The 24,992-nt window shown below is 45.7% G+C and overlaps 1 protein-coding gene across 2 annotated transcripts in view; it reads left to right on the plus strand.

The window, feature by feature from the left end:
* NID2 (nidogen 2) overlaps window positions 1-24,992 on the plus strand; it is an 85,260-nt gene that overhangs the window by 11,097 nt on the left and 49,171 nt on the right. For both annotated transcript variants that reach the window (XM_075531178.1, XM_075531179.1), the window contains exons 3-4: window positions 10,057-10,289; window positions 15,761-16,488. In XM_075531178.1, the coding sequence (XP_075387293.1) occupies window positions 10,057-10,289; window positions 15,761-16,488 (961 nt within the window). The remainder of the gene's footprint in view (window positions 1-10,056; window positions 10,290-15,760; window positions 16,489-24,992) is intronic.

Raw genomic sequence — 24,992 nt, forward strand, 5'->3', positions numbered from 1 at the left:
GCTTTCTATTTAGAAGTTCTGAAGAGATATATTGCCTAAGAGTGTATGACAATAAAAGGCCTGATTTTTGGTAGATGGAGGCCTGCTTTTGCCACCACCACAATGCACCTGCTCATACAGCTATCCCAGTGTGCTAGTTTGAGGCAAAGAACAGTATGCCTCTCTTGCCCCACACGTGTTCCTCACTTGACCTTGCTCTGTGTGACTTGTTTTTGTTTCTATGAATGAAGAGGGACATGAAAGGATAGCAATTTGATGATGTAGAAGAGGTGAAGAAATAAACAAGGAAGGTACTGTCAGCCAAGCAAACAAATGAGTTTGAAAAATGTTTCCAAGAATGGAATTGCACCATGATGCACACCTTACAGGCACAATCACCGAAGACAAATGTGTGCAAATAAAAAAGGTGAAGAAAGCTGATGGTTCTCGGCTATCAAAAGATATAGCATCTGGGGTCTTAAACACTTGAAGATAAACAAGCAGCCATCCAGCTCAGAAGCAACAAAGCCCACATGGAAGAAGCGCACCTGTGATCACGAGGTGTTGAAGGGATCAGGTATCAGACATCAGAGAACAAAAAATCATATCATTGTAAATGAGGATGAATGCAGAGTGGAGACCCAAAGCCCATCTGTAGGCAACTGGACACCCCTTTACAGAAGGGTTGCGGGGAGGAGAAGAGCCAGTCAGGGTACAGGACAGCAATGATGAAACATACAACTTTCCTCTAGTTCTTAAATGCTTCCTTCTCCTCCCCCTCCACTATCACGATCCCAATTCTACCTTACAAATCTGGCTAGATTTGTACACTGTACACTTTGTAGGATGTACACTGGTACAGATAGGAACTGGAAACACAGAGAATCCAGGACAGATGACCCCTCAGGACCAGTGGTGAGAGTGGCGATACCGGGAGGGTGGAGGGAAGGGGGGGCTAGCAAGGGGGAACCGATTACAAGGATCTACATATAACTTCCTCCATGGGGGATGGACACCAGAAAAGTGGGTGAAGGGAGACATTGGACAGTGTAAGATAGGACAAAATAATAATAATTTATAAATTATCAAGGGTTCGTGAGAGAGGGGAGCGGGAAGGGAGGGGGAAATGAGCTAATATCAAGGGCTCAAGTAGAAAGCAAATGTTTGAGAATGATGACAACAAATGTACAAATGTGCTTGACACAATGGATGGATGGATGGATTGTGATAAGAGTTGTACGAACCCCCAATAAAATGATTTTTTTAAAAGAAGAATGAAACTGCAGATTTGACCGATATATTAAGTGTAATGGAGGGTTCTTTGAAGGTGATAAGGTTGTTTTGTATAAATACATAGCTTTGAAACAAACAAAAACCTTCCAGTCTTATTGGGGTGTCCCTCACTTTTTTTTCCATTAAGTGCTAACACTTGGCTCCTATCAAGCCCACTGTAGTTAGGTATATTACTTCAATTAAGGTAGTAATCATCTGGCGTAACATAAAATAGTAATTATAACCTCCTTCATGAAAGCTAGACTTCTTTTACAAACTTGTTTCCTTACCCATGGGTCCAACCTGATAAATTCACATGCTAATTTCCTTAATCTTTGAGATACTTTCTTATACAGTATACCAAAATAGTTCTGTAAACTGACTGATTCAACTTTATATTCCTTACACCATTATTCCATTCTCACTAGCCATTTCCAAATATATGCCTCAGGTTTCTTTTGCTACATATTAGAAAACAAGTAGTTGTTTTTTTTTTTGTAGTATAATGTACTGCACACCTTGTATGTTTCCTCATGGGGGGTTTTCAGGAACTTAATTCTTGTTACAGGTTCCCTTGGTCTGTCCGTTTTTCAGACTGTTATGACTTGTGTGTGGTCTGATGCTGGCAGCGATGTCACTGCTTTTTCCAAATACCAGCAAGGTCACCCAAGGTGAATCATTTTCAGTGGGGTTTTCAGACTAAGAATAGACTGAAGAAGGAAGGCTATGTCCACTTCTGAGGGACAGGTCACTGAAAAGCTTCTGAATACCATCTAAATGTTGTCAGGTGTGGTGCTGAAAAATGAGCCCCGCAGGCTGGCAGGCACTCCAAAAGCAGCTGGGGAAGCTGCCTTCTCAAAGGAGAGTCAGCCGTATGGTGGAAATAGAGTAAAGCCTTCCAGCACCTTTCTTTGCTGATAGAGCATGACTTACCTCGAATTCACCTCTCGCAGATTTAAGGAACTGACATACATCCTTGGACTTAAGACTGTAACTCCCTAGTGTGAGAAGAAGCAGATGACTGCTATCCCAAGGTTATGGGATTGATGGTCATTGGATTTGGTTCGAAGCTCTCGTTTTAAGAGTGCCTAATGAGTGGTGGCCCACGACTACCATACATTTACTATTTTAATGCCCTCTTTGCTTTCTTACGACATATGTAGGCATGGCTCTGCCTTTGTGAATGAGTGTTATCGAAAGTTTTGCCCTATCACCAACTCCCATTGATTTGTAAATAGTTTCCAGTCTGTACAAATCAACAATTCATGTACTACAGTCTGAAAAGCTGGTCTGTAAGTGTATAATTTCCGTTTTTCAGCAGCGTTTTAAAATCTATACCATTGGCTGGATTAATGACACTATCAGTAGGATTACCTTGCCGTCAGAGGGATGATTTATAACGTTCTCTATCATAAAATGGTAATGATATCTCTAAAGTGAGCCAGAGACATAGATAAACCAGAGACATATGAATGGATTGGGGTTTACACTTCATTCTAGTCTCAATCTAAGAATAAAAAAAATTTTTTGCAGAAAATCTGAAGGAATGAATGAGTGGTCTCAGAGCGTAAATTATGAACACTTGGTCTGCAGAAGGCTGTGGAGGACAATGGGAGTCCACAATACATTTGCAAGGTCCCCACGTGGGTTCAGTCTCTGGGGAATCCCTCAGCCCATAGTCGAAGGATGTCAATCGCCTTGTTATCAGACAAGCATTGTTATCAGAAAGCATGACAAAGTCGTTATGACAGATGTTCTTCAGCTATAGTGCACCCCCTTGTTACCTGATTTCCCTCTGACCCATCTAATGTTAAAGTTCATTTTTATGTCTCTTTTCTTGTTTTTTTTTAGTTTATTTACTTTTTCTTTGGTATTTCCTTTTTCTTTTTGAAATCATTTTATTGGGGGCTCGTTCAACTCTTATCACAATCCATCCTTCCATCCATTGTGTCAAGCACATTTGTACATTTGTTGCCATCATCATTCTCAAAACATTTGCTTTCTGCTTGAGGCCCTTGGTGTCAGCACCTTCTGCTTTCTTTTTTATTGAGATTTTTTTGTTTTGTTGTTTTTGTCTGTTTCTTGCGTTCCCAGTATTATCAGGTTTCAAGATCGCATTTCTTTCCAGTCTTTGCCTTCACTTTGACCTCAGACATCGTTTTCGGTTGGGAATTCAATTGGTGGTATGATTCAACCAGTCTGGAGATGAGACTCTGGGTTTGGTTTTTGGTAGTATCAGCCCTGTTGCTACCAGAAATAAAGCTCTTTTGTAGGCACAAGTAGCAACTTTTAGGTCTTATATATGGTGCTTGAGCTGTGCTCTGAAGGATGGAGCTCATCTTCCCACTTTAGCTAGCGAATCTCCCGTCAACTTACACATTTTATTCTGACGGAACTGTAGAATAGTATAAATACATCATCAAGCAGTCTTGTGTCTTACAAAGATTTAATCCAGTGGTGGTGGTATTTTGCATATTTCTTTGAATAGTGCATACCCTGGATTCGCAGCGCCCTCTTTGCGACTGGAGGCAGAGTCACCAGTGCCTTTAAGACTAGCTAGACTTGAGAATTTCCAACCCCTGACCCAACACAAAAGTTGTAATTCAGACCCCTTATGGAAAGGTTCTTAAACTTTGACATTAGAGGATCCACATATTACCATTCACTTCAGAAAACTCATCCTGTGATTTTGTCCCTGTATAATGGAAAGACCAGGCTTTCTAGTCCCATAAATAGTTACAATCTCAGAAACCCACCGGGGCAGTTTTACCCTGTCCTAAAGGGTTGCCATGAGTTGGATAGACTTGGTGGCAGTGAGTTTGTTTGGTTTGCTTATTTTTAATTATCACTTTCACTGTAGGGTCACGATGAATTGCAATGGACTCAGTGGCAGTGAGGGTGAGAGATAACCACTCTCAGTCCCAAATGCTTGGGTCAGGTATCAGGCTGGACGTTTCTTTTGACGTTTGTGATTGCAAGGGCTAAAGAGCCCAAAATAAGAAGCTCAGATGACTGGCTCCCGTAGACACTAAGACCTGCAGAGCCCAGAATGGCAGGGAGAAACCCAAAAGAGTTGTGAGTGAATCACTAGGGTAATAGTGAGTGGTACCACTCCTATTTCCACACCTTGATTCCTGGCCAACAGTAATCTACTTTGCTTCAAGGACTGTGGGATTTCTACTTTTCTTTCTTTCTTTAACTTTCCTTTCTTAAATATTGGCATACTAACCTTATATCACAAAGTTACCAGGAACTTGAATATATCAGAGGGATGACTTGGGTGAAAGACCTGGAGAATCCTAAATGGAGACTCTCTGCAAGGCAGGCCTTAGGCTGCTGGCACCAGTCCAAAGAACCAGAGGTCATATGCTGGAGAGTTGGAAGCGAATGATCCAGCCAGAGGACAAAAGAATTCATGTATTGAATGCAGGCCACACCGTCAGGAAACTCCTCTTACTTCACATCACAGGATGGAGGATGATGGCAAAATACTGAGAATCATGACCTAGCTAAGCTGACACATGTTAACCATCACAGCCAGGGTGGGTGGAAAGATAATGACGATATAGATAAAAAGCCCTTCTTGAAAAGAAGGGGTTTATCTATGAGCAGTGTAACTTTGGAAGCAAAGGCTCAGCCTCACTCTTAGTTTCCTAACCTTTGAAATGGACTCTCCATGCCTTCCCTACAGGGTTACTTGGGGAATTAACAGAAGTGATATTTTTAATTAGCCATTGTGGTTCTTGATAGCCAGAAGGTGCAGATGTACAACCAATCGGCGTGTCCCTATTTATGCCTGCTTCGGCCAAATTTGACTTACTCAATTGCTTTATTTCTATGTGGATGCTACTACATGAACTCTAAGCTCTTCTGTGTAAGGACACTTACAACTTCTAATGGAGCACGGCTTGGAGATTCCTTCTTCCTTCACTTTCCTAATGAAAATCTTCAGACGTTGCCATATGCTGTGTTGGCTTTAGAATTGATTTCCTTTAGGAAAGAGATGAAAATGCTTGTTGGAGGGAGGATGTTTTTTCAATTATCCACATTGAAGGTTCTTCTGAATATTTTAAAGTACGCTGCCACTTGAGTTCTTATTTTAATTGTTCTTTGGAGATATATTTTTGGCAAACATTAATCTGCTTTGTTGAAAGACTGTGAGTTTGCATGCTTTTCTTAAACCTTGGCATACTAACTTTATATTGCGAAGTTACTGGAAACTTGAATATATCAGAGGAATGGCATCTTTTCTTTAGCTCATAAAACGATTTTAGTTCTACATCTGCCGTGGATGGTGGGTGTGGTGGAATGTGGCACCTGATGTTTTAGGAACATCGAGGTGTGATTGCATCTGAAAAATGTGAACAAACAGTGTTTATCGAGTCAAAGAGCAAGAGGTCATCCACTGTCCCAGCGGGCTGTAGATTGGAGCAAAGAAGTCATGGTGTTGGTTGTCAAAGAACTTAGCAATGGAAGACATAACGAGGCTTGGTGTTTATTTGTTTTAACCATGGTATCTCTGGGGCCTGTGGCTATTTGGTGCCATTGAGTCATTTCCAACCGATAGCTACATTATGAACAACAGCACGCACAACTCCCAGTCTTGCAATCTCCTCACTACCGTTATGCTTCAGCCCATTGTTGCAGCTGCCGGGTCAGTCCATCTCATTGGGGGTCTTCCTCTCTTTCGCTGCACCTCTAATGACTATGATGTCCTTTTGCCAGGGCTAGTCACTCCTGATAACACATTGAATGTCCCGGAGAGAAACTGTGCCTGTCCCGACTTCGAAAGAGAATGCTGGCTGCATATTTTAGCATATCTACATACGATGCATATCGGCTTATGTTTTGCCTTAGCAATGGGATATGTCCAGAGCGTGTTACACGGATCTGTTTAATATGGAAATGAGGCCATGTTTTCTTGTAAAAAATACGAATCACTGCAAGGTCAGAACTGACCCAGTGGCATTGGGTTGGGCAGATTTAGAGCAGAAGCTGAATGAGGTCATTTATGTCTGTAACCATGTCCTACAGACATGATCAGGGTAGAATTCAACGATCCCACAAATCCAGAAACCATGTGGCCCTGAGGAAGACCGGGAGAAGAACTTCCCAACCCTCATCGAGTCGCCCTGACTCTGCATTTTCACTTTTGGATGCCCCCACAGGCAGCCTCCTTGGCACAGCTCTTTTTTTTATCAGATGGTTGAGATGAATGAAATGCATTACAGACATTCGAAACTCACCGAGGGGAATGTTTTGTGTCCGTCAGTCTGGCTCTGTTGCATGTCAAGCCATCACTGATGGGTGATGTCCCAGACCTGGGAGGACAAGGCAGACTCCTCCCTGGCTTTTGCTGAGAGTCCCTGCTTTTGTCTCTGAGGACAGGGTGGAGCAAACCTCGAGGCTCTGGGACTACTGTCCCTGCTCCTTCGCCTGCTCCTCGTCGCCTTTGAGCCTTCTGCCTTCTCTGGGATCCTGGCGGAGTTAGGAGCCCCTGACCCTTTTGTGGAGTTTGGCAGCCCATCTGAGGGTTTCCTTCAGAGACAGAGTGTGTGCGGCTCTTGCAAAGACGTGTTTCTCTCTAGGAATGTAATGACCTTTCCGGTTTGGAAGCCAGTCAAAGAGGGCTGTGGGAGCAGGAGCCTCTCAGGACTTCAGGAAGTGGGCTCTTTGGCAAGGAGATGTGGAATTCTGCAGACCAGAGAGGGGGAACTTCAGAAGTGGTCATCTGGTGTGCTCCACCAGATGGTTTGTAAAGAATCATTCTCCTTTGGAGTAGATTTTTGACTCTTAAATTCTATTGAAGAAGCTGTCTTTATCCCTCCGATATTTGCCTATTTCAGTAGCGACAAGTACAGAAAACACCACCTATTTGTCTCAGGGGTGGCATATTCAAGAAGTTGCATAAAGTTTAACAGACACAACTTTGTTGACTGACTAAGAAAGTGAACAATATTAAATTTCCAGACCCCCCCAAGAAAAAGCCAGACTCCCCTATCCCTTTCCATTTCCTCACAATCTATACAACCTTCTTATTTCAGATTTTCTCTAAGCTCACAACCAGGATTGTCTCCTCGTATTTTTATTATAGGACATGGGTGCCAGGAACTTTGAAAGCTTAGCTTTTTAAAATGAGTCCCTTTCTCCCGAAATAGCTTCCTTCCCCAGTTGAACATTATTTATTCAAACTAAACCAACCCTGTGCCGTTATTGAATCTATGTTAATCAACGACGTGAGCATGCAGTGTACAGACATGATGCAGAACAGCCTTTGTTCAAAGTTGTGGTTTCCTCACTCTCTAGAAATGTTAGAACAAATTATTTGGGAAAGCCAAAGAATTGTCGAAGAAACAGTCAACAACTACAGCAACAAGAATAAGAGGCTTCTTGGTTGTGACTTTGTGGCTGAAATAACAAAGAAGGAAAGATGGGTTTTTCCTGTGTTAGAGAACCAAGAGAAAAGCTTTCCGGGTAAATCGTGCTGTAACACTTGACTTTCTTGGTCCTGTACGCAGACCCTCAACACTCTTCTTGGACTGTAAACATGAAAGGAACTTTTTCAATTAGGAAAGAGCCTGAGGAACACATGGGAAAGAGAAGAACGCATGTCTTTGCTGCGTTGTCCGTCCTTACGTGGATGGTCATCTCTTTGCCTAGAAAAACCGGGAAGCGATTCAACTTAGTAGTGAATGAAGTATGTATTATTTTTAGATACATTTCCAGGTCCCAACGAAATTGTAAATAGAGTAGAATTTAGAGGCGGTGTTAACGGATTTCTAAATAGACTACCTTTTAAAGGTGTTACAGACTAGTGGGTTTTATAGAGAAGGGGGTAAAAAAGATAGCTCCGGGTAGGTAAAGGCAGAGGGTCTTTTGTTGAAAGTGTGAGAGTAAGCTAACCTGTTAGAGCAATTCTGTCAGGGTCTGGAGTGGATTTTGTGGGTAACTCAGGCTCCTGGTTCCTCTTTGCTGGTCTGTTCAGCCGCCTGTGGTGTTTACTAAGGTTCACAAGCAGCCTCTGTGATGCCTCCCCACCCTTCACCCCACCCCCTAGTCGTGGACACACACCCTCCAGCGGGTCCTCTATTTCCATGGGAGTACCAAGCTTAACATTTCTGCCATGGCCGTTTCTCTCCTAAAGGATGAGGCTGCCCTGTTCAACCTCTCCCTCTCACTTGCCTCTCCAGCACCAAGCATAATTCCTAGAGCTTAGTAAGCACTTGAAAATGATGCACAATTCATCCATGAGTCAATGGATAGATGTATAGGGTTCACAGGTCCCTAAACTACTTACATAGTTTAAGGCAAAATGAGATGCCTCTTAACTAGAAACACCCATGAGGTGGACATGATTCTGCAGGGAAACACAAACACTTCAGAGAAGCAGCGTTTGAGGATGTGCTAGGGTTTCCAGGCATAAACAGAACATGGCACAAATGTGGAGTATTAAACAATTTGCCTGAACTGAGCCTGGGAAGGGAGTTTGGAGCCAGATCGCAAATGGTTCAAGGCGCAGTTTCTGGAGCAGAACTAACTACCTCAGCTGAGCAAGCTCTGCGAACCTTTATGCCTCTCGTTCCGTATGTGTGAAATGAAGACAGGGGCACTGGTGTGAAATGGTACATTGGAGAAAGAAAGAGAATGAGGCAGTGAGAGCAGTAAGGAGACCTTTCAGTCAGCCAGTGCCTGGCATTATGCCTACCTGATCAGGCTGGCTGGTTGGCTGGCTAGATGGCTGGCTGGCTGACTGGATAGATGGGTGGGCAGACAGATGGACGGATGGACGGACGGACGGACGGATGGATGGATGTATGGATGGATTAATAATCAAGACAAGAGCTGTTGAATGCCGAGGGCAGTGGCTGCCCAGGTTAACATTGCTACATGTTACCAGATTAAAGAGGTTTGGAAGAGAGATGTGTGAAACCGATAGATAGATGGATGTAATGGGAAAGTTTGCCGTGTGTGATTCAGTGACACGAACTACTTTCACCATGGTATGTCACCATCACGTCTACCCATTTCCCAAAGTTTGACATCTCTACATAGTCTGCATATGCCTATGACCTCGTCCACGTAAATGGATTACACAATATTTGTTCTTTTGTGTTTGACTTACTCACTCAACATATTTTTTAGGTTTATCCATGTCATAGTGTGTATCAGCACTTAATTCCTCTCTATGATAGAATAAATTTTCAGTGTTTGTTTATAACCCATTTTGTTTATCCATTCTTCTTAGCAAATACTTGCGTTTTCATCATTTGAGTCTTGTGACTAATGCTGCAATGAATATTGGTATACAAATATTGGTTTGAGTCTCTCTTTTCAAGTTTCTTGTGACTACACCCAAGAGTGGAATTGCTAGGCTGGGGTTAACTTTATGTTTAGCTTTTTATGGGAAATATTCACCAACTTTTTCCCATAGCAGTGCAATTATTATCCCCCCCCCCACCCTGCCCCATAAGACTTCTACTTCCGTAAAGAGTTCCAGTCTCAGAAACCCACAGGGTCAGTTCTGCCCTGTCCTATAGGGTCACTGTGAGTCAGCATTGCGTAGTACACACTTTGACTATTAACAGAGATTGACTAAAGATGACAATGAGTAGTATAATTTACACAATGACATTTGTAACAGGAGGACATTTAAACAAATATGATTATATTTACAGACACAATTTGGAGAAAACAGAAAGGAGAAGTTTTTTTCCACTTTTTTTTAATGATGCGATGTATGCATACCCTATTGTTGATTTCTTACAGGTGTTTCTAATTTGTGTTCTCTCCTTTTTTCTTTTTCAGCGAAACACTTTCCAGGTGGTTTTGGCATATGATGCGTCTGATACCTACGCCCTCTTTCTCTATCCGACCAATGGCCTTCATTTCTTTGGAACACGCCCCAAGGAGTCTTACAATGTCCAGCTCCAACTCCCAGCCCGAGTGGGCTTCTGCCGAGGGGAGACTGACGATCTGAAGAGAGAAGGGCTGTATTTCAGCTTGACCAGCACTGAACAGTCTATAAAAAATCTCTACCAGTGAGTAATGGTAGGGCTTACACCCCTTCCTGTCTGAACGGCAGCACCTTGAGAAGCTGCCTACACGTGAGTGGCCACAAGATCACAACTACTCTCTTGGCATCAGGTCCAAACCAGAAATTTGCCTCAGGGAGGATCAAGTTCACCAAAATTTATATTTTTCCTGTCCCATCAGGGTTAGCTACCAGAAACGGAAGAGTGTGTGTGTGTGTGTGTGTGTGTGTGTGTGTGTGTGTGTGCGCGCGCGTGTGTGTGTGCGCGCGCGTGTGTGTGTGCGTGTGCGCGCATGTATATACAAAGCCACTGAGGCATGCTACGGAAAACGTTGCTCTTGGAACCACATGAAAGCATCTAGTAAATAAGACTGCCCAGATTGAGGATTTCCAAGTTAATCATTTCACAGGAAGATGCATTATGATTTAGTCTTTTGGACAGATCCGTGTTGAAATTCAAGTCAAAACAATGTCCTTTGGAAAAGAAAAACAAACGAGCACGAGGTGGATCCATTTTTAGAAGTCCCCGGAGTTCTCTCTGGCTTCCCTACCTGAAGTGAGCCTGACTGCTGGGAAGTAGCCAGAACTGAAGGCAGGCCTCGGTCCTGTCGATGGCTCACTCCACTCAGGCAACAATAACCCTTTCCCTTTCTGTCAAGCTCCATAATGCCAGTCTCTAGATCAGCAGCGATTTATTGATGTCAGGGTTTGTTTTCTCTTTTGTGTTTGGTTTTATGTCCTTGTTGAATACGGATCCAGTAGCCAGACATAACATCGGTTCCTTCCAAGCCTCCCTTAACTTGTCATTTCATGAAATCTGCCCTGAACACCTTACAATCTTGCCTAGCATCTGCTCTACTCGCTACCACAGTCGGGCCCTTCAGCCACAACCGGGGTGCTTCGAGCTGACGCTTACCGAGAGCGTCCTCTTCGCCAGGCAGTTGTGTTAAACACTTCATTAAATTCCATTGACAAGAATATCATCTTAAATAAGAATTCTAGGAGGTACGCACTGCTATTTTCTATATTGTTACAAACGAGCGTAGGGAAGGGGAAGTCAATTGCCTATCATCTCACAGGTACTAAGTGGCAAGGCAAAATCCAGGCACAGGTCTGGAGGCGCTGGGCTGCTCTGCTTTACTGCCCGTTTATTGTCTGGGTTTGGGGAGAACCTCTGCTGAATCCTTTGGCTCTTTGACCATTCTTAAAACCCACCTTGGGAATCTTTGGGGCAACGTTTCCATCAGGCTACCTTTCAGCCTAGAATCTAGAGCAAACGTAACTCCTGGTTTACTCTCCATTGGTCCTACCCTCTTCTACTCTGAAGACCCCAGACAGGTAAGTGGATCAACAATGTCAGAGAATTGGAGTAAACGCTAATATCTGTAAAGAGTACAGTAGGCAGAAAGCACCAAAAAGCCTGTGGTGGAAAACCCGTTATATTCCCAACTCATAGCCGTGGAGCTCCATAAGAACTCTCTCTCCCACCCCCACTCCCACAGACACACACACACACACACATACACACACACAGCTTCCATTTACTCTCTTTATATATTTCCCTCATTCTTATCCTTTATGCCGTCCAGAAACCTCTGAATTGATGAATGAGAACATAAGAAGACATAGGAACAAAATGACCTATGAAGAGATTTTTCTTTGGAGTAATCCATGGTTCATATAAAAATAAAATAAAAGCAACACAGGATCATGTGGGATAAAACTAAGGATTGCCCGTGACCACTCCTGCAAGGGCGTGATTAATTCAGTATTAATTCTTCCAGCTTTTTTTTAGGCATACACAAATTTTACTTTTATATGCCCCCCACATCCCAACACTGCATTATGGCCATCTTTCAGTCAGATGTCTGTATGTGTTATCATTTTAGCTCTGGAAAAAACATCACGCCATGTACCTTCTGTAGTATTATTATGTTAATTACTTGATGTGGAACATTTTAAAAATCATTTTATTGGGGGCACATACAACTCTTATCACCATCCATCCATCCATTGTGTCAAGCACATTTGTACATTTGTTGCTATCATCTCTCTAAAATATTTGCTTTCTGCTTGAGTCCTTGGTATCAGCTCCTCATTTTCCCCCTCCCTCCATGTCTTCCCTCCCTTATGAATCCTTGATAATTTATAAATTATTCTGTCATTTCTTATACTATCCAACATCTCCCTTCGTCCACTTTTTTGTTGTCTGTCCCCCAGGGAGGGGGTTATATGTAGATCCTTGTAATCAGTTCCCCCTTTCTACCCTACCTTCCCCCCAACCTCCCGGTATCACCACTCTCACCACTGGTCTTGAAGGGTTCATCTGTCTTGGATTCCTTGTGTTTCCAGTTCCTATCTATACTAGTGTACATCAGTTGGTCTAGCTAGACTTGTAAGGTAGAATTGGGATCATGATAGTGGGGGGAAGGAAACATTAAAGAGCTAGAGGAAAGTTGTATGTTTTATGGTTGCTACACTGCACCCTGTCTGACTTGTCTCCTCCCCAAGACCCTTCTATAAGACGATGTCCAGTTGCCTACAGATGGGCTTTGGGTCCCGACTCCATACTCCCCCTCATTCACAGTGATATGATATTTTGCTCTTTGATGCCTGATACCATTGACACCTTGTGATTACACAGGCTGGTGTGCTTCTTCCATGTGGGCTTTGTTGCTTCTCAGCTAGATGGCCACTTGTTTATCTTCAAGCCTGTAAGACCCCAGACACTATACCTTTTGATAGCCGGGCACCATCAGCTTTCTTCACCACCTTTTCTTATGCACCTGCTTTGTCTTTAGTGATTGTGCCAGGAAGGTGAGCATCATGGAATGCCAGGTTAATACAACACAGTGTTTTTACATTGAAGGAGTATTTGAGTGGAGGCCCAATGGTCATGGAACATTTTTATAAACCTTCTACTCCCATAAAGAAGTTACTGTCACAGAAACCCCTGCCTGTAGGGTCACTGGGTCAGAATGTACTCAATGGCAGTGAGTTAAAATTTTTTTTTCTTTAATTTAAACCTTCTGATATTTACAGTTATAATTAATGCTACAGTATACAGTATACAACAGTATAATGTTCATCGCTGACATCTCTTGCCTTCTAAAATAAATTCCTCCAAGTAGAATCCCCGAGACAAAGGTTATATGCATCTTAACATTTTGATGAATATTCACAAGTTGACCTTCAGAAATACCCTTCAACTTGCTTCCTCCCCCTTCATTTATTGCTACAATTGATCCTGTCTATTCCCTGGTGATTTTTAGTATTTGCCCATCTGATAGGTAAACATGTTCACATTTTCCTGTTCCTCTCTTTGGTTACTGTGGTTATTATCCGTAGGTGCTGTTGAGTCAGAGCGCCCCCGCAGGACAGGATGACTCACCACCTGATCCTGAGCTGGCCCCAGTCATTGCTAGATTCGAGCCCACCTGGAACCTTTTCATATGTTTCATGGCTGTGTAAAGATAGGTGCTTGTTACTCGTCCATCCACATTCTTTGCTCATCTCCTGTGGGGACTTCAGCAATGCTGTAGGAGCAGCATTCACTGGACATCTGCTGTGTGTATTTTTATCTAGTTGTTTTATGAGGTTCACTTTTGATTTAGGAGTTGTAAACACAGAGCCTCAGAATTAATCGTCTGTCCCATTACGTGTTCATTGGTGTCATTCTTTCTACCTCAGAATGACAGTAATGTTCCTCCGTTTAGTTTTTTTATTTCACAGTTCCTTAATTTAACTTTATGAAAATATCCAGGAATTTAGAAAGAACACTCTAGTGCCCATTACTCAATTTTTAAATGTCAACATGTTTTCCATATTTATCCTTCTTTACTGCACAAAGCTGTAAAATAAGTCACAAACATCATGCCGTTTCATTCCCAATCACTTCAGCGTGAACCTCTGAAGAAGGTATTTCTTATTCAATGAACTTGTTCTCTACAACTTCCTTGAAAATTATAATCTCACAAGTCATAAGTGTATACTTCTCACAGTGTGTTTGCGTAAGTCTTTCTGCAAAGTTAGGGATGCACGTGCACATCTGCACTTGTTGAGTAGTCCATGCTGTCCGCTCTCCTGGAAGAGAAGATAGCCGGCACGAAGCACTTGCTATGTGGATGGCTACTTATCCTCATGAGCAAGAGGTCTCTTATTTTTATGTTTAATTAATTTATAATTTTCTATTAATCATTAATTTGTATTCCTCCTGGACTGACTTTGGAAGACGTTTAATTGCAATGGAGACTGAGCATAATCAGAGGAACAGTAGACCAGGGTCTTCAAGCTTCCTGGTGCTCGTTGCTCAACTGCATTCTTATGTATCGAGATAATCCCTTATGCACCTTTCCTATTCAAAATGTATCACCGATTCTAAAGGAATGGATGGTTGGGATATTTGGAAGAATGAGTGCAGCCCCTATTCTCTGATGGAGAAAACAAGAGAGTCCTTGGATTCTGGATGTCTCTGGAAAGATCTCTGGCCTCTGACCCCTGTCAGTGTCATGAGGCTTCACTTGCCCCTGAACTTTGCTCTGTACTTGCTCTGAATTATGGGTATTTTATTTCTTTGGATTTTTTGCATCAGATCATCTTTCTTTGATTGGCCCATGTGACTAAGCAGTGGAATGAGTTTGCCATTCCAAAGGGTAATAATTCAGATGTGGACAGACTCGGATGTGTGTGTTTTCCCACATAATACAGATAGAATACACTATCGACAGAGGGTGGGCTTTGGTGTGCGAGTTGTATTCCCATCCCTTCTGATCCTGGCGAGCCTATAGAACAGAGGCACCCTGCTCCGGAGGGCGTCTAAGCCTGTCATCGTCCTGGAGGCAGACTGCCACATCTTTGGTCTGGGTGGTGGTTTCAAAGCCACTGACTGTTTGGCTTATAGGCTAGTGCCTAACCACCGTGCCCCCAATGCTCTCAGAATCCAAGCCCGACTCTGCCGATCGTTAGCTGTGAGCCTTCAAAGCTGACCTAGCTTCCCAGCACCTCGCTGTAAGTTTGGCCAGGATCATGGCCGACTCTGTGGAAGAATGCTGAGTACATGGCTGCCACAGAACGCTCTCCAAAGCAAATCTCTTTTGTTTTCGTTTGTAGGAAGGATTTTTATCCCTATGTTTTCTTCAAACAAGTAAAGGAAGGCTAAACTATTTCCACATTCACCATTTGTTTTCACATAGCCATGTTGTAGGGAAAATATTTGGATTGTTGAGCAAATTTATAACTTGCTGTAATCTAGCCTTTTGTGGACAGGGACTTTGAAACAGAATGTTAAGCAAAAGATAGTTTACATCAGGCTTCCAGCACAGTCCTTTTAGGTAACAGGGAGTCGACTTTTATTTGATTTTCTACACCAGTGAAAACCCTGGATTTGATCTTAAGAGTTTTAAAAATAAATGGTCACCTTTGTAGAAACGTGGGTAAGTGGACACGCGTGTTACAACGAACTGCTCTCTCTTTATTTAGACTAAGCAACGTGGGAATTCCTGGAGTATGGGCTTTTCATATCGGCAGCACCTCCCCACTGGACAATGTCAGGCCAGCAACAATTGGAGGGGACCTCTCCAAAGCCCAGTCGTTGCCCTCACTGGATCATCCGAAATTCCCTCTTGATGGGGCTCTGGAAGGGGACTATACTGAAGACAGCCTGGATTATTATGATGAGACTGAGGAGGAAGTCGACTATCCACCAAGTGAAGCCGAGAGGGTGGGGACTGGCCGTGGCACGATCCATGTTTCCTTCCATGGGAAAGTCGATTCAAGGGCTTCAGAAGGTGGTGCCTCTCTACCAGGCTCTGAGCTGGCCCCGGCTCTGCCACATCCAGCCCCTAGCAATTTACCATTCTACCCTGAAACAAGGGCCACCGCCTGGGAACCTCTGGGAAAGAAGGATACTCCCAATAGAAACGGCCAAGTTCAGCCTTCTGAGCAGACAGAGAGCAGAAGCCCAGCTTCACCCGAAAGTGACAGAGATTCACGGGACCCCTCCCGGGAAGCCCCCTCACCCTACCCTGCAAAGGAACCCCACCAGCCCTACCCAGCTGGAGGGGCAGGGCCACCAGAATCGGATGCTCCCCCAGCTCACCCTGGAGAAGTTGTTCGTCAGCGTTCCCCTTTACCAGTCCCCAGCGCACCCTGGAGTGGCGGGCGGCAGGTGGTCGACGTGGAGGACAGCATCAGTTCCGACACCAAGGGTAAGCAGGGTTCAATGCCACCGCTCTCACTTCCTTTCTAAGCTGCTGGGTTGGGTAGAGTCGGGATTTTTCTTTCCAGTGGTAGATGAAGAGTTTAGCCCACAAAGAATATTGGAACTCATCTTTCAACCTCATGTTTCAAGAAATATAGGAAATCTTTGCCAAACAAATCTTGGCAGGCATGTTCTGTTTTAAATCTCTTGATTATTAATGATGCTGTTCTCCCTTTCTTTTCCAATGGGGCGCATACAGTGAGTGGGGGCGAAACGGTTGCTTGTGCCAGCTGAGCTCTCCAGGGTGATGAAGTATTTCAGTTTGGAAGTTCAGCAGCGGTGAGCTTCCTGCACAGACGGCAACGGAGGGCTTGGCGGTCAGGGGCGGCCCAGTTGGAGCTAGCTCCCAGCACCCCTGCGCACCGCAGGAGGAAACCCTGCGGGGGCTCACGCCTTCCTCGCAATGGCTGCTTTGCTGGCCGCAGCTCCGCTGCTCGCCCGTCTCATGGAGGGTCTTCTACTTTTCTCTTGACTGCTTCCACCCGATAACATGTCCGAAGGACATGAGTCAAGGTCTCACCATGCTGGCTTCTAAGGAGCTTGCTGCCTGTACTTTTTCCAGTGCAGATGTGTTCAGTATTCTGGCAGAAGGGCTCTGTGCTTTCACTTAAGCCATTAGTTGTGCTGCTCAGTCGAACATGCCTGAAGCTTAGTCTGTTAAGGGGCAGCCCTTACGTACCCCATGCTATCGGGAGACATTTTTTGCCGTGTGTAGGAATGGGAATCCCGGCAGGGAGGGGGATAGGAAATTAAAACCCTGTGTCGGTTGTCGTTTCTCGTGGTGGCTGTGCAGCGGTGGTATCACCTCCCTGGAGCCCTGTCCTCATTTCATGACTCGCTGGAGTTGAGAACCGAGGGGTAAAGTGTCAGCAGGAGGCCGTGTGAAGCGGTAGTTAATGAACACAGAGCCACGTTGCGCTTGCTTTTCCTAGTTGAGCGATGTCATGCCACTTCCCCCTTCCCAGTCAGGCGTATAAAAACGTGACTGAGGAATTGGGTGTAGATCATTCCATCTGCTCCAGTGACTGCTCACCTGACCTCTGACAGGGAGGGCACAGGGGGTTGGAAGGGAAAGTGCTTCAGAACTCTTTTTTTTTTAATCATCTGTTTCCCAACTCTTAAGGCAAAAACAGGTTGGTGTATCAAAAAGCGTCTCCCGGGCTCCTTAGTTGTGGTCTGATTTTCCTTGGAGAAGTGCTGCTCTCAGAGGGGAAGAAAGGATGTTCTGACCAACCAGGATCATTCAGTCATGATTCGAGAGAGTCTTGGTGTCACACTCAGGTTTGAATCGTGGCTGACACACTAGCTGGGTGACCCAAGACAAGTTAGGGACATCCCAGTGCCCTGATTGTCCCTACGTTCAGGAGGTTTCAATGTTAGTTTCAGATCTGTACTAACCAAACCATGCTGTTGGCTCGATTCCGACTCAGGCAGAGCCCATGTGTGTCGGAGGGCTGATCGCCTGGGCTCACCAGAGGGGTTCCACGGTGGATCTTGGGAAAGCAGATTGCCAGGCCTTTCTTCTGAGGAACCCATGGCTGGACTCCCACCTTTTGGTTAACAACCAAACCCCTTAACTGTACCATGATCAATTTCCAGCTGGTTCTTCATAAAGGGAAGCTGTTGTCCAGAATTTAATAAATTTAATAAAATTTTAAGTAGTGGGAATAGGAGGTACGTGGATGGAGAGCAAATAATGTGCCGATTAGCTATTTTGTCTTAATTGGTGACTCGGGGCCAGCCTTTCTGTAAAGATGTGATTTTGTGGAAAGGCATTAGACCCTTCAGACCCTCTGACAGTCTCCTGAATGCTCCGTTGGAATGTTTGGTCAAGGAGGGCGCAGCAAGGAAGAGGCAGGCCCTCAGCAGGAAGGATTGCCCCCGGGGCAGCTCCAGTAAGAGCACTTGTGGGATGGTGGGGGACTGGCAGTGTTCCCCTCTGTTGTCCAGGGGTCGCCTATGGGTTAGAACTGCCTCCGTGGCACCTAGCAACACAGCTGGAGAGATTTTAAAGCCAGTGTCAACCTTGTTTAGCAAAGGGATCTCAAGGTGATGATACATTCTGGAAGGATCTTCTCATTTGTGGATTTTTGCTTTCCTGCCCTGAGAAGAGCTTGGGAATTCCCAAAAGCAAACCTACGGCATCATTTAGTAATGCATCCAGAAGGGCACTTCCGGCGCCGCTTTGAGCCAGGGGAGGTTGAGGTCGTTCTGGGGGAGGTTGAGGTCATGGGGTCCTGGGCGGGAGGCTTGAGGAACCGGTGGAAGGGAAGGACAGACGGTGGCAGCTGTAGTCTTTGTGGAGCAGGAGCTCTCGTCTTGATGGATGGAGTTTAGTCCTGAAATGTTGGACATGCCAAGGTGCATATAAAAGGCTGGTGGACATATTGAGATACTTAGTGGGGAGAAAACCAAACTTTGAACCAGAAGAAATCCTTGAGCCCTCAATGAAAAAGAATTACCCAGCATCATGTTAGAGGGCACAGAGAGCAAAATACATAAAAACGAGTCTCTGTTTTCACCTCAAGCCTGAGGGAGACGGAGTGAAATGTGGAGTGATGTAACTGTTCAATCATGTGAGGTCTGACCCTTCTCTTTCAAACAGAACAGGTACGTCCATGCAAGAATCCTCACTCTGAGGATGTGGGTGGGGCAGGACTGATGGACGCTTAGGGGACAGTATCCTCTAAGGGCCCAGCTACTGGTGGAGTGGAAGAAAGTGTGGGTTTGGGCATTAGATGGACTTGACCTGGATCCCCAGCTCTGCTGTACAGTTCTGAACAAGTCCATACACTTGCTATACGGCCTTCCTTTTCCTCCTCTGTAAAATGGAGATAGTTGTTCTGAGAATTAGAATAAGATCCACTGGAGGATGGGAAGCATCAAATCGAATAAATTTTGTTTCCCTTGTAGTCACTTTGCTAAACTCAGTAGTAAGAATTAGTGAAAGGCCCAGAACATATTTCTGCCTCCTCTTTTTATTTCATTTTTGTAGTTTGAGGGGTTTAGTATAGACTATTGGTTGAGAAATCTATATTCTTTTCAGATCATGAAGGGAAGAAATTAAGAGACATACACAAGTTTTGGGATGCCTCACCTCCATTGTATCTGGAACAAGGTCCAGGAGAGAGAAAAAATGTATTCTCACATCAACTCATAGTGTTGGGGCAGCAAGCCCCCTAATTACAAGTAACCAATATGTAACAAGTAGGTTGTACCTTAACCCTAAAGGTCTCTGAGTTCACTGGAAGAGTAACCTAACACCAGTGCTGGGGGCAGGTAAGGGGGAGGGAGAGCGAATATCCCAGGTGCAAGGAGAGCAATAGCAACATGTCTGCTCCAAGAGATAAAGCTGCTGGCCAGATAGCAAGCAGCTATGTGCTTGGAAGAGGTCACTTTAAGGTACCACTATTATGGGAGGATATTGAGGTGATTAATCTTAATTATGAGAATGTGACTGGGACATCATCTCTAATTCACAAGGGTGAAGACCTCCCTCCACCCAGTACCCTGGCCACCCAGGCTTCTTAAATATGAGAATAAGGAATTTGTCCACATACACTCTCTTCCAATTCCTGTTTCCCACATGTACCAGGCCAAATTTCCCAATCCTGTTCTTATTTTGGTCTTACATGATTTGCGCTTTTTCTCTCTCTTCCCCCCTCCCCCAGTTTTATAAACTACCAGACCTCGATGATGTAGGTGTAGAAGCATCTTGAATCTGGGTGTCATCTTTCTCCACAAAGCTCTATTTTGTTGTCAAACCAAAATTTACTCAAATATCTGAACGAGGCACACAAAACCCGTCACTAAGTCTGTTCTAGCACATAGCAATCCTCTTTGGGTTTCGGAGGCTATAAATCTACACAGGAGCAGACAGCCTCATCTCTCTCTTTTGGAGCTGGTGATGGCTGCAGGGGCAGTGAATTATTTAGTGTCGCTCTTGTGGCCCAAGCCTCTAACTCCCACCAGATGATGAACTTCCCCTGCGTGAGTCTGTTACGAACGGAGGGTAGCATACTGATAGGATTCACCTGTGAGTAATTGTCAACAGGATTCATCCTGGTGCAGTGCTAGCCTGCTGTGTATAAAATGAGCCCTCTGAGAAGCTAGGGGAGGGATCTCACTACCAGCAAGAGTCAGGAGTGGAGCGGGTCCTCTGGACCTATGATCCCTGTTCGGTGCACCTCCGGGATTCAGAAGACAGCTGTGACATCAGAGGAGCAGCGGCAGAATCAGGAGCCGGAGCATGAAACGGAGTATGTAAAGCTGAGTGTTTTTAGCCAGAAGGCTGGCTTGCAGAGTGGGGTGCCTCTGGGCACTTAATTGGTGAATCTGGACTTGCTGACCCTCGGAAGTGGAGCAGAGTGCCTTCAGGCTGAGGCCTCCTGGACTGCAGTGCCTCTGGGCACTTAATTTGGGGAGCTTGGTTTGCTGACCCAGGAGCTTTAGCTGCAGGCCTTCAGGTTGAGGCTTACAGCAGGGTGTTTGTTTACAAACCTAAAAGAACTTTGAGACATGTTCTGATCACCACTCTACCCTGAGCGTTTTTTTCACTGGCATTACAACTTGTTAGCTTCCTTAAAACAACCTTTGTTGAATTTTGTCCGTGAAGCCCGGTAGCCATTGCACCAGGCATAGAGCTCAGAAAGGTGAAAGAACACTAATGAAGGTCTCACAGCAAGTGTGCACTGCCAGCTCTGGTGAGTCAGCAGTCCAAGGTCCCTGGCTGGTGCCCCAGGGGTCTTTGAGCTTGGCACCAGTGGTTGTTTTTACTGGTGTGGAAAATGAGCTTGAGGTAGCACTGGGCTTCCTCACACTTCACCAGGAGAATAAAACTCCACCTCAGCCCAAAGGCTTTTTCTACAAGACGCAGAGTGCAGACACGCCGCCACCCTCCAATCTTCCTACTACTTCTCACACCAGCCGTCTCTCCCCCCCTGCTACCACCCCCCCCCCCGCCCCCCAACGGCACTCAATAGCCTCGGTGCTGGGTCCAATTACTCATGGCACAGACCACGCGAAACTTGTAGACACTTGTGATTGCGGTTTGTAAGAGGAGTCAACAGGTTACAATTCAGGATTCAGGATATAAACACAGAACACAGCAGATAGATCAAGTTCTAGTGTATGAAGTTATAACAGGTGTCCTTTCTCATGCTTGTACAACACACTCACTGCCATCAAGTCAGTGCTGACTCAGTGATCCTGTAGGACAGGGTCGAACTGCCCCTGTGGGTTTCTGAGCCTGTAACTCTCGAAGGAAGTAGAAAACCCTGCTCTTACTCCTGAGGAGTGCCTGGTGGTTTTGAACTGCTGACCTTCTGTTTGCCCCAGTCCCACCCCCAAATGTTGACCACTACACCACCAGGGCTCCTAGAAATGTTGCTGGTGAATAGGCCTCTGCTCCCCTCACCCCACACCAAATAAAGATTGTAGCCGAGAATTTAAACCAAGGGTACAGAGAAGGAGAAAATCAGACTTTTAAAAAAACTGCTTTGAGGACATAAACATGGAGCTACAAAAGATAGGTCTGGGCAGGGCAGTGTCTCTCACTGTAACTGGCACTGTGCAGGCCCCTGTGGCTTTCCTAACGTGCTCGGTGCGGACTGGAGGCACCGCCGTGGGAAGTTCAGGGAGGGAAGGCATTGAGCATGCCTGTGGTGTGTCTGCTCTTGGCCCTGCTCCCCCTGACTCCTGTTTCAAGCAGAAGACTAGCTCCATGGGCATCTTCTCTCCCAGGCCCACCAGGGCTTGCCGGGATGGCTGGGGAGCACTCCCTTGCCTGACAGACATGTGAACTTGAGCTGGGGCTGGCCTAGCCGCAGGCCCTGAGCGATCTTCAGCTGGGGCTGCTTACTGCCAGAAGGGTGCTGGTTGAGCGGCCCACTGATGACCCTCTGACCCCCACCCTCTAGAATTTGCAGCAGCTGATTTTTCAACACAAGCCCATTCCAGCCCAGCTGCACGGCCTGAGCATGCTGTGAAAGATTCTTTAGCTTTTGAGGCTCATGCTTTGGGACTCCGGGTGATTTGGGCTCGGCCTCAGTAGTCCAATGACTGATGGTGCTCGCTGTCTCTGGCCCTCTTCCCATGGAAGTCTGGAACCTTGTCATGGTGGTGGCTGTGCTCCTCAGCCCTAGGTCTGTTGCTAAGGGGATTACTGTGGAGTCCTTGGTCCCCAGCAGTTCTCCTTTCACATCCGGCGGGATCAGAACGGAGCTACAATGCTACAACTGCTGCCCGTCATCCTTGGTCCTGCTCTGTTCCTCCAAGGAACTGTGAGTAGCCCATCCATGGTCGCTGTGCTTCTCCCTCTCTTCCCAGGGCAGTCTCCATCTGCCTCTCAGCTTCCCCCCGGGGCTGTGCACAGTGGCTCTTTTCTGATAGTGAGATAGTCCCTTTCCTGTGGCTGAGGTGGCTCGTTTTATATTCAGCGACATAGCAAAAATGGGCCAATCCATCACAGTTAATCCTGTTAGCAATCACGCACAACTGAATTTTATACGCTGTCAACCTCGTCCTTGCCCTCCTCCTGCCCAGACGCCTTGGGGAGCAGCCCTTTGGTGGGGTTTACAAAGACTGGCTGGAGACCCATATTAAATAAGTCACTGCCCCCTCGCTAGCGTTTATTGGGTGCTCACTGCAGATCATGTTATCACCTTTCACTGGCCTTGCGAGAGATAGGATGCTATTAGGAATCCCTGTTTACAGAGAAGAAAAGTAAAGGCCAGAGATAATCAGGAAGTTTCTCTGACTTTACGTAGCTAGTAAGAAACAGACCAAGACTCGATGTAAATCATGAAAGAATTGCTGAAAGGTAGAAGGTAATGCTGAAAAGGGAGTGTGTGTGTGTGTGTGTGTGTGTGTGTGTGTGAGAGAGAGAGAGAGAGAGAGAGAGAGAGAGAGAGAGAGAGAGAGAGAGAGAGAGAGAGAGAGAGAGAGAGAGATTGCCCTCAGGGAAGTCCTTGTGAAGGTGGGGGTGGAGGGAGTGCTGTACCAGACCTTCAAGTAAAAGTCCTAGGGAAGGGAGGGGAAGAGTGAGCAAAGGCCTTTCTGGAGGGAGTGGCAAGAACGGAGAGGAAGAGAGGCACACAGACACAGAGTGACGTGGTAGTTGCCAGGGAGCTTCCACTGACTAGGACCAGTGAATGCCTGAATTGTGAGTCGCAAGGGATGAGGGTGACTTAGCTGTTTTGAAGCCTGTCGGGGTGGTGCTCTGCGAAGTGTACTCTAACCCGGGGCTGCATGATGACTTAGAAATGGGGAGGGGCACCTGGCATTCAGGACTTCCTGGGCAGCCCCATCACATTCCTTTTGGGGGTACTCATGTTGTACTTGGTTGGCAGTCATGCTGGCAAAGCCCAGGGTATGAACGCGGTTTCCTGTGGCCTCCAGCCCACCTTATCTTTTGGCCTCAGGAAGGGCCACAGAGTGTGTTGTCGACAGGGCTGTGCCCTGAGATGAATTGCAGGAGGCTCTCCCACCCAGTTCAGTCCTCTGGTGTGGAAGCACCCAGCCCAGGTGCTCCTCCAGGTCCCTGAGTGTGTGCCGACAGGAGACCTCCCTGTGAAGATACCTGCCCGGGGAGGGGGCTCACTGGGCGGTGGCCGAGTGCCTTCACCAGCAGTGGAGAGCACCTGTTAGTGTGGTGGCAGCAGATGCAAACACCCCAGGGTCCTAGTCACGTGTGCCCGGCTACACATCAAAAGGAATCGAGATGTAAAATGAGGCAGGGAAAATATGGACCGTTTTCCATTTTTAATTTGGTTTGGGTTGTTTCTTGCTCGGCTCTCATTTTCACCTTCTGGGAAGTGACAAGATGACAAAGATTTGTCTGGCCGTGAAAATGTTGGCACCTTTTCTTCTTGGCTTAAAAAAAAAATGTGGTCAATACAAAGGGGCTTCAACAAGTTTGTGGGGGAAATTATCTTTTTTCCTTTAATTTCATTTTCTCATGAACTGTTTGCAGCCACGCATCCCCACCCCTCATGTGTCATACATTTGACATTTTGACAGCGTTTATCACCTTGCTCTTGGTTCTTTTTCTTGGCATCACAGTAAATATTGCTGTCAAAATCGCTCCAGCTGCCGCATGAGCACATGGGGAACTGACCCCCTGCCCAGGCCGACAGCCCTCAGACCCCTCGGTGCTCTCAGGGTGAAGTCATTTCACACCAGTCTTCTCACTAGGCCAGTGGTTCTCACCCCTCCTAATGCCACCACCTTTTAATATAGTTTCTCATGTTGTGGTGACCTCCCCCAACCATAAAATTATTTTTGTTGCTACTTCATCACTGTCATTTTACTACTGTGATGAATCAGCTGACACCTGTGAAAGGGTCATTCAACCCCCAAAGGGGTCATGACCCTCAGGTTGAGAACTGCTGCTCTAGGCTGAGTTAGAGGCTTCGGTGAGGGGAGGCCAAGGGCACAGCAAGTGTGCAAGTG

Source organism: Tenrec ecaudatus, chromosome 14 (assembly GCF_050624435.1).
Source record: "Tenrec ecaudatus isolate mTenEca1 chromosome 14, mTenEca1.hap1, whole genome shotgun sequence".
Lineage (NCBI taxonomy): Eukaryota > Metazoa > Chordata > Mammalia > Afrosoricida > Tenrecidae > Tenrec > Tenrec ecaudatus.